This window comes from Phragmites australis, chromosome 11 (assembly GCF_958298935.1).
Source record: "Phragmites australis chromosome 11, lpPhrAust1.1, whole genome shotgun sequence".
Classification (NCBI taxonomy): Eukaryota; Viridiplantae; Streptophyta; class Magnoliopsida; order Poales; family Poaceae; genus Phragmites; species Phragmites australis.
In genome coordinates this window covers 5,476,496-5,486,218 of record NC_084931.1, presented here as the reverse complement: position 1 = coordinate 5,486,218, position 9,723 = coordinate 5,476,496, and the positions used below count along the sequence as shown (strand labels likewise).

At 41.2% G+C, this 9,723-nt stretch overlaps 1 protein-coding gene and 1 long non-coding RNA gene across 2 annotated transcripts; one reads left to right on the top strand and one right to left on the bottom strand.

Annotated features, from left to right (window-relative positions):
- Positions 1–1,916: 1,916 nt before the first annotated feature.
- LOC133885803 (uncharacterized) lies at positions 1,917–3,429 on the bottom strand. The gene is made up of 3 exons (XR_009903261.1): positions 3,303–3,429; positions 2,363–2,420; positions 1,917–2,267 (listed from the first exon to the last, which is right to left on the bottom strand). It is a non-coding gene; the product is annotated as an uncharacterized LOC133885803 (long non-coding RNA).
- Positions 3,430–3,993: 564 nt separating this feature from the next.
- On the top strand, positions 3,994–7,088 carry LOC133885751 (phosphoribosylformylglycinamidine cyclo-ligase, chloroplastic/mitochondrial-like). Its single transcript, XM_062325493.1, has 8 exons — positions 3,994–4,435; positions 4,921–5,015; positions 5,092–5,193; positions 5,314–5,373; positions 5,834–6,006; positions 6,152–6,263; positions 6,351–6,509; positions 6,620–7,088. The coding sequence occupies exons 1-8, from the start codon at positions 4,144–4,146 to the stop codon at positions 6,788–6,790; spliced, it is 1,164 nt and encodes a 387-aa protein (XP_062181477.1). The 5' UTR covers positions 3,994–4,143; the 3' UTR covers positions 6,791–7,088.
- The last annotated feature ends 2,635 nt before the right edge of the window (positions 7,089–9,723 follow it).

Below are 9,723 nucleotides of genomic sequence, written 5' to 3'. Positions count from 1 at the left end.
GTGCCTCATCTTATAGATCATGGTATTTCTATTGTACAATATGCCGATGGCACAATACTCTTTATGAATCATGACCTTGAAAAAGCTCGCAACATGAAGCTATTGCTTTGTGCATTTGAGCAACTATTGGGTCTTAAGATCAATTTTCATAAGAGCGAATTGTATTGCTTCGGCGATGCTCAACCCATGACCGAACAATACAACAAGCTTTTCGGTTGTGGTATTGGTGAATTCCCTTTGTGATACTTAGGCATTACTATTAATTATAGGAAACTAAGGAATGCTGATTGGAAAGGTGTCAAAGAACGGTTGGAGAAGAGACTTAGTAGTTGGAAAGCCTTTTAATTGGTGAGCGACTAACATTGATCAATTCAGTGCTTAGCAGTCTGCCCATGTACATGATGTCTTTCTTTGCTATACCAAGGAGAGTGCTTAAAAAACTTGATTATTTTCGCTCCAGGTTCTACTAGCAAAGTGACAAAGAAAAGAAAAAAAATACCGTCTTGCTAAATGGAACATTTTGTGTTGATCCAGAGGTTAATGGGGTCTAGGGATTCAGGATCTAAATACTAAGAATATTGCCTTACTCAGCAAATGGCTTTTTAAGTTGCTCACGTCTGATGGATGGTAATAGCTGATTCGCAATAAATACTTGTGATCTAAAACCTTATCGTAAGTCCAGTGGAAAGCTGGGGATTCGTATTTCTGGGCCAGCCTCATGAAGGTGAAGCAAGATTTCCTTCGCTTCGGAACCTTCACCATCAAAGATGGCACTGATATAAGGTTTTGGGAAGACCAGTGGTTGGAAAATTCACCTATGCGAGAACAGTATCCATGCCTTTACAATATAGTAAGGAACAAACATGATACTATAGCAGAGGTTTTCCAAACTTTCCCCCTAATATTTCTTTTAGAAGGGACCTTATAGGGCCAAAATTAATAGCATGGAATATTTTACTTCCTCAATTCGTTAATATTCTGCTTACTCAGGAGCAAGATGAGTTCCATTGGAACTTAACCCTGAATGGGCAGTTCTTGATGAAATCTTACTATCTTGCCTTAGTGCATAACGATGTTCCCAACCTTAATAAAAGCCTTTGGAATATAAAGGTGTCTCTCCGAGTCAGAATCTTCCTTTGGTATCTACGCAAATGTGTAGTTCTGACAAAGGATAATCTGGCTAGACGAAATTGGCAAGGTAATACGAAATATTGTTTTTGTCACAAAGAAGAGACAATTAAACATCTTTTCTTTAAATACCGTCTTGCCTGCGCAGTATGGTCAATCATACAATCGGCTTCAGGGCCCTTACGGCCCCGTAGTGTATCACATATGTTTAATACTTGGTTACGAGGTATTATGAGGGACTTGAAACCGAAAGTCCTATTGGATGTGACTGCTACTTGCTTATCGCTTTGGTTATGCAGGAATGATATGATGTTTGATAAAAGAATTATCTCATCTCCTTTACAGGTTATCAACTTTTATACCCACCGGCTCTGTAACTGTGCTATATTGCAGAAGACATATTCTTGGGATATAGTTATAGTGATGTGTCATCATTTAAAGAGGTTGATCAGAGCTTATTTTATTCAGGTTTATGGGTGACGACCTAGTCAGAGGATCAGAGCACCTTAGCTTTTCCTATTGTCACCTTTGTCACTCTCTACTTATACTTTTCCCTTTTATTTTTTTGGTTATGTACATCTTAGTTATACAAAGATCAGTAGTGTTGTCAGTGCGATTGCACCGACTTAATGTAATTATCTGATATCAATAAAGCTTCCCTTAAAAAGAATATGCAAGGAACAACCGTGGACACAAACCCTTGATACCCGGGAGCGTCATAACAGGTACACAAGACAAACATGAGCAGAAGTCTGATCATAATGCTCGTCATTATCCTCAGTGCAGTGCTTTTGACACCAAAGTCTCTCCAAACACCATGTCCCCTACACTTGTACCACATTTGCCCACTTTATTGTGTTACCTTCCATATCAGTGGCATGTGCACGTACAAGCAATTAGGAATAAGAGAATTCGGTACGTTTCATACAGAATGACATAAGGCATTTTTAAACTTTTATTGCAAAAGAAAGAACCATATTTACTATTATTTGTTGAACTGTGGAACGGAGCAGCTTATACACATTCCTCATAAGCCATATATCTTGATTTGATGAATTTCAGTGAAACACTTCTATCCGGTGCCAAATTCAGTTGGAAATTGATAAATTTCCTCAGTAATACAGGAGCTCCATAAGTACCTGAAAGATGAAAAGCCGAAAGGGAGTGATTACTTGTGGGAGTGCGATGAAGCTGAATTATATAATTCTCTAACGATAGGCTGCACAAGACTTACTCATTTTCACTGAAGATACAGTTTTCTTGCCCATTGTACACGGATCTCCCTTTGCACACTATTATCATATCAACATGATCATGGGAATTCAATGTAGATCATTAGTTTACCCTGAAGGAGCTGTCTCCAATGTTGAAATCTATGAATAGTATTTCAATCTATAATCATGTCTTAGGACGGTATGCATTGCCTTCAATTTACAATAAAGGGGCAAGCCTATGTGGCTGCGCTGGTTCAAGCAAGCGCAAATGTAATTCTAATGCTGAATTGGAGTGGTTGAACTATCACACTGCCTTTCGGCAAGATGGATGTTTATTTCTGTGCAACCATCTTTCCCCTTGACCATTGTTCTGAAATGGGATGATCTAACTGTTTACTTAGTTCAGTAGGAATGTCAGAAATTACTCGACCAAACCTTTGAATGTCCATAGTGATCAGATGTGATCATGTGAGTGCAAAGAGGCATGAGATTTCAGTAAATTAGATATGAAACCTACCATTTAACCTTGCTATTCTTAATTTATGGTTACCCTTATGTTCGTATATCTAAGTTGAGTGTGCAAAGTGAAAAACTGGAGAACAATGATGCAAGTAAGGGAAAAGCCACAGCATTGCAATGGAATCGATAACTACTGCATGATATAAACACCAGAAGCACAAAACTACACTGCAACCAAAGGGGAAAAAAACAATTCACGATAATTTTTAGTCGTCCGCTTGACCTGACACACAACATCTTCTCAGACCCAAATTCTGAGGGCCAAAACTCTAATCCAGCCAGCATTCGTCTTGGAAGAAATTAATCTGCTCCAACGCGGTGCCATCTTTTCAACCATACTCGATCCATTCCCCTTCTGCGGAGCAAGAGCGAGCGCCCTTCCGCACCAGCAATTTAGCAAGGGAAGGCGAAGCGAGCGAAAACACAAGAAACCGCGCGTACCTCGCGAGACGCAGCGAATGACGCTAAGGGAAGGGAGACCCTAAAGAGGAATCGAACGCTCGGCTTGCTCGCTCGCTCGCGCCATTGGCGCGCGGCGCGGCGCGGCGCTGCTCCAGGCACGGACGGACACGGACGGAGATGGCCGGAGAGAGGAAGGGGAGCGGCGTCGAGGAAAAATGGGCTCCATTTCGGGCAGGAGTTGGGCTTTTCCCGGGCCCAGTTTGTGTTGATGATAACGGGTTTTCACAGGCCGTGCTACAACAGCAGCGGTCTAAATTAGGGATATTTTTATATATTTTAAAATTTCAAATTTAGCAATTTTGGATGCTCATTTGAAAAGGTAGGATGAATATATGTCTGTCGTCTATTGGAAGGGCAACATGTGCCTGTCACTCCTCCAACGGATGATATGTTTAAAAAAGTAAATTTAAAACACTATATAAATGATCATGAAATATTATGAAACCAAATTATGATGTTGGGGATGCTATCATCTAGCTGTAAAAAAAATTTCAGCTCAAAAAAATACTTATATAATGAGAAAAAAAGACGTTTATAGTTGCTATTTTTTAAAACGGCAGTCTAAAATTACTAAATTTGAAAAATTAAAATATAAAAACAAAATTTTCTAAATTAGGCCCATGAGAGCCCATTATAGTTTGCCGAAAATTGTAGCCCGGCCCAACACGGCGCCGCGCCGCCGCAGTTCCCTTCCCTCTCGCAGGAAGACGCCTGCAAGGCTGCAACCCTCGGGCGAACAACGCAATCGCTTTCTCCGCCGCCATACCCGCCTCCCGCCAAGCCCTCTTTATCTCGCCGACCCTCCCCCCCCCCCCCCCCAATGAGCACCGATCGCCTCCTCCACCTCCTCCGCGCGCCGGCCGCCTCTCCGGCTTCCGCCGCCGCCCCCGCGGCTCGCCGGGGCCCTACCCACCCGCAGCGCCTCCGCCTCCCGCAGGCTGCCGCGGGTTTGCGGCGCGCATCCGTGGCCTGCTCGAGCTCCAGCTCCGGCGGTGATGGGGGAATGACCTACAAGGGTGCCGGCGTGGACATCGACGCCGGAACCGAGCTCGTGCGCCGCATCGCCAGGATGGCACCCGGGATTGGCGGCTTCGGTGGCCTCTTCCCCTGGGGTAACGCAACCTCACCTCCTCCTTTTTGCTCTCTTCTCCTCTTTATTATGCTGAATGATTTTGAGTGCTTCTTCCAGCTTCCAAGTTGGTAGAAACAAGCAACCTTCTTTGAGATTCTTCTCGCTACATGTGCCACAATTAGCAACTCAAGCGCGTGTAGTAAGCAGTGCGTTGTCTGTGCCTGTGCTTGGATGCTACAATGGTTGTGGATAAGGCCTTGTTGTATAATTGACTGTAAAAAATCGAGCGCTTTTAGCTGGTGAAAAGTAGAAATAGGTTCTTGTTTGCTCGAGATACTTAAGTGTCACAAGTGTGGGAAGTCTGCATTTCTTACGAGTTATGACCGTGCTGCGATGCTCTGTTGGTTATGTGAGAGAATCCTGCGCCATGTAGTTGACTGGTTTATTTGCTACTGTCAATTTTGTGCTTCTTTCTTGCTTTCCTCTTTATGAAAACTTAACTTTTCTGTTGCTTGGGTTGAACAGGGGATGATTACCTTGTCGCTGGCACTGACGGCGTGGGGACAAAGCTGAAACTTGCATTTGAAACCGGTATTCATGATACAATTGGCATTGACCTGGTATGTGCTCACTTGCTGTGTGCGCTGTTTTGTTTATCCGGCACAGTGGCTGAAACGGTTTAGGTCATTGCTGCAGGTGGCTATGAGCGTCAATGACATTGTAACTTCAGGTGCGAAACCATTGTTTTTCCTTGATTACTTTGCTACGAGCAAGCTTGATGTTGATCTTGCAGAGGAGGTACTGTCAATATTTTTTCTCACTGAAACACAATAATTTTTGCTCTGCTTATGGTTATTTTGTTGGCCTTATGCTCATGGAATATTTTGACTGCCTATAACTTCCTTCGAAATTATGTAGGTTATCAAGGGGATTGTGGATGGATGTCAACAATCAGATTGTGTTCTTCTAGGAGGAGAGGTGAGATTTTCTAAAATCGCCATGATCTAGCTATTTAACCCAGTGGTGTTAACCATGTAAATCACAATAGCTGTAAATGAACTGGTCATATGTCTTGCACTGTGGTACTGGCTACCATTGCTTACCTCTGTTTACATCTTGATTTTTTATCTTGTTTGTTTGGGATGTCTCTCTTACTAAGAAGCACAAAATTTGATATTTATGTTTGCCACCTGAATCTTTTATCATTATCGTAAGATTTATAACAGCATAGTTTCCAAAGGTCGTCAGAATACTCAACTATAAATATCAGTGTAACATAATATTATAACTATTTGGCTATTTATATTCTTGATTCTGGACAAATTCTGTTGAAAGTACCATAAATACTTCCACATGATCTATCTCATTCTAGCACTGGATTACTTTTGCAAAAAGCTGATGAAAGGTTGAACTGATTATTGAACAATTGATCATACAGACAGCTGAAATGCCTGGTTTCTATGCGGAGGGTGAATATGATCTGAGTGGTTTTGCTGTGGGTGCTGTGAATAAGGATAAGGTCATTGATGGTAAAAACATCATTGAGGGAGATATCCTTATAGGTCTTCCTTCCAGTGGGGTTCATTCTAACGGATTCTCTCTTGCTAGAAGGTATTGCACTTATCCAGTCCTACTTATTTCAAATCCGTATATATAATTGGCCTTATGAATTATATATTTTGATCTCTATCTCTATACTTTCTTTTCATGGATTATATATTTTGGTAATGCCGGCTCAAAAATTATTATTTTTAAGAGTACTCGCCAAGAGTGGACTTTCCTTGAATGACCAACTTCCAAGAAATGATGGCATAGCAACTACTGTTGGTGAAGCTCTCATGGCACCAACTGTCATCTATGTTAAGCAGGTTGGCTTTTGTTCTGTGTATCTATATCTCACATTTCTACAGATTTTGCCCCCAAAATTTTAACCCAATCATTTAAAACACAAAAAGGTTCTTGAGATTCTTAGCAAGGGTGGTGTAAAAGGACTAGCCCACATTACTGGTGGTGGCTTTACTGATAATATCCCAAGAGTATTTCCTTCTGGACTTGGGGCAAAAATATTTACTGGATCATGGGAAGTGCCACCTGTATTCAAGTGGCTTCAACAGGTAAGATCTAACAATCTGCGAGCATGACCTATTATTTTTCACCCATCTGCATGCACTGGATTCTCTTCTTCCGCTGGCACTGTAAGCTTCTGTTATTTTTTATTATGTAGGTTGGAAACATTGAAGATGCAGAGATGCGGCGAACATTCAATATGGGCATCGGAATGGTTATTGTAGTAAGCAAAGAGGCAGCAGATAGAATTCTTGATGATAGCCATGGATCGAATCCTGCTTATCACATTGGGGAGGTGGTCCTGGGTGAGGGGGTTCACTACATCTGATCTTTTAAGCCTTTATAGCGTAGTGGCATGAGACTTGTTGGTCGGCTGGTCTAAGCAGCCCAGTTTTTGTAACAGCATAATCCTGTGGGCTAAGTTCTAGAATGGTAGTGGTTCTACTCCCACAAGGAATGCGGGGATAACCAAATAATGTTTAAGTGGTTCCACGGGAGCTTTCCCTTAAACGGCTGCTAGTGTTATCTGGGGCATTGGCCTATCTTCCAGAGAAGAGAATGGGATTTGGGAATGCTGAAATTTACTAATTTTTCCAACGAGTATCACCTTTATTTGATATAAATTATCTCCTGGTGTCAATGTGTTAAATATCCCGCTATAACTTTTCTGGACACAAATGCTACACGATTGAGGAAAATCCGCGAACGGCTGTTGCATTGCAATAAAATGATGCCTGGACAGATCTGGTCTCTATAGAATTAAGAGACTATAGCTTCAAGGAGCTAACTGTTAGAATATATGGGTATGGCCCATTATATTTCAATAATTATAGTAAATTTTAAAAGGCCCAACATGTGAAAAGAGAATATAGTTTTTTAGTCTTATATTGCTAGTTAAGTGGATGAAGATCAACTTAAAAGAAGTTATCTTTAGCCTTTAGCTCATGATAACTAAAACACGCGCTGCCTCGCCAAGTCGGGTCGAGCTGTAGCCAGTGTCGGGGCGAACGGCGCAGGCAAAAGATATCTGTGTGAATGGTCTGTTGAAATCCGGTCTAGTTGTTTGTGCATATGCGGTATTCTTTTGTAGTTTTATTCTTTTACCGTGTGAAAAAATAGTCAACATGGTTATATATAGAAACCAATCGTGACATGACTGTGCTGAGTGATTTTCTTTATATATATATTTGTCGGTCGTTGCCATCATAAGAGGATACAATGAATTTGGATTTTGCCTTTCTCTCTGTTACGCCATCATATGTAGATTTTTCATCTTGTTACGCTGTTGTGCACTAGTCTTCGGAACTGTCATCCTTGAGATTTTTCACCGGGTGAGGACGAATTAGGTTTTTGGAAAGCACTCCGCCTGACTGCTCGTGATTTACTTCATGTTGGTCATCACCTTTTGCATCATGATCTTTTAATCATGTTTGACATGCTGAGCGGTACTCCACTGTTCTTGTTATTGAGTATATTACATATGTGTAGTTTTGTTATATACATGTTTATTTTATATTCTTACCATATAATAATAATGGTATATCAGTTCTTGTTCATGATTTATCTAGGAATTAAATTAAACCTAAAAGTGTTTTTTTATCTAACACTAACAACCAACAAATTTATGCAAAATGCGCATAAAGAACCAAATGACTAGAGTAAGACTTGATGCCGATTTTTTTAATAATATTATTTTATTGAAAAATTGCAAAAATAGTAGTTAAATTCACAAAATTGCAAGAGTAGGTACCTGTCGGCACACGGAGTGCCGACTAGTGACCTGTTGGCACTTCACGTACCGATATCCTACGTGGCAGTGGGCTCGGAGGTCTGTCGGCACGCATGTGGTGCCGAAAAGGCCTGTCAGCGCACCCCGGGCAAACATTGATATGTGTATCAGGAGGTGATAGCTGACCAAATGCCGACAGGCCTATCCGCAAAAGGGTGTGCCACTCGGTAGCATTTCTTTATTTTTTATTTTTCATTAATATTTTTTAATTTGAAAAAATAATGTATTTAATGAGATACAACTAGAGCAAAATTTAGTGTACATCTATATGTATATCGGCACTAAGCACTAATGCTTATAATATTGAAATGTTATACTACACGAAGCACCATAGACCATATACCGACTCTAACAACGATAGTGGTATGTTCGGTACATTTTTCATTCCATCATTGGTATGTAATGACGATAAACCTAACATGTCTTAGGGAATTTAAAGAAGCTACATACAGAAAATAATGACGACAATAGCATGTATGGTACAATTATGAAAGTAATCTAGACATGTACCGATTCTAAACCTAACAAGCCTTAGAGAATTGAAACTAGCCAATTACTGTTAACACTCTATTGAGTGCAGTGCGGGTACTTTCCCTTCCTCGCTGTCTCAGGTCTAGCTTCACGAGCCCGATGTACCCTCTCACGCTTCTGCTCCCTATCTGCCTCACATGTCTCCTCTTTGAGGCAGTTCTACTCCTCTCTCCTCTTACGCTCTTCCTCCTGTAGGCGTTTGCGGGTCGCCTCTCTTCTCTCGTCGGCTCCATTTCATGGAATTGTCTCCATGCCACTCGGTGTTGGGTGTGCAGGAGGAACACATATGCTTCACTCTGCTCAGTATTGATTCACTGTACGAAGTCGCATAGTGGTGGCAGAGATTAGCAAAGAAGGAAAATTTTGTAAGTGGTAAACGACATATAGTTCTGTTTTAGTTCTGCAATATGTGAGTACCTGGTTGCAATAGCCACCACAGATGCTGCCCTCCGGTGGGTCATACTTGTAGTTAGAGCACATGAAGAACTTCCTGCTGTAGGTGTCCGATAAGTCATTAGACTTCCTAACCATACACAGGTCTCCACACTAGCACATCAAAACTTCGACCCAAGCAGGCAAAAGATCCGGCATTGACTTCTTCAGGCGAGGATCAGAGGCCATTTTGGTAAGAGGAGAATGGTTTGGTTTGTTTGGACAAGGTTCCTCTTGGGCTGCTATTTATATAGAAAACCAGTGCTGGTTCATGGACTGCGTCCATGGAGATTTCACTTAAAAACTAAGTATGAAAAGGCTATTTCTAAAACGGCTACATCTGAAAAGTCTACTTCTGAAAAAGCTACATCTGAAAAACCTACTTCTAAAAAGCCTACGTCTGAAAATGCTACTTTTGAAAAGGTTACATCTGAAAAAGCTACATATGAAAAGCCTAAGTTTTAAAAGGCTATATCTCAAATCATTGGATTAGGGTTAAACGTTACGAT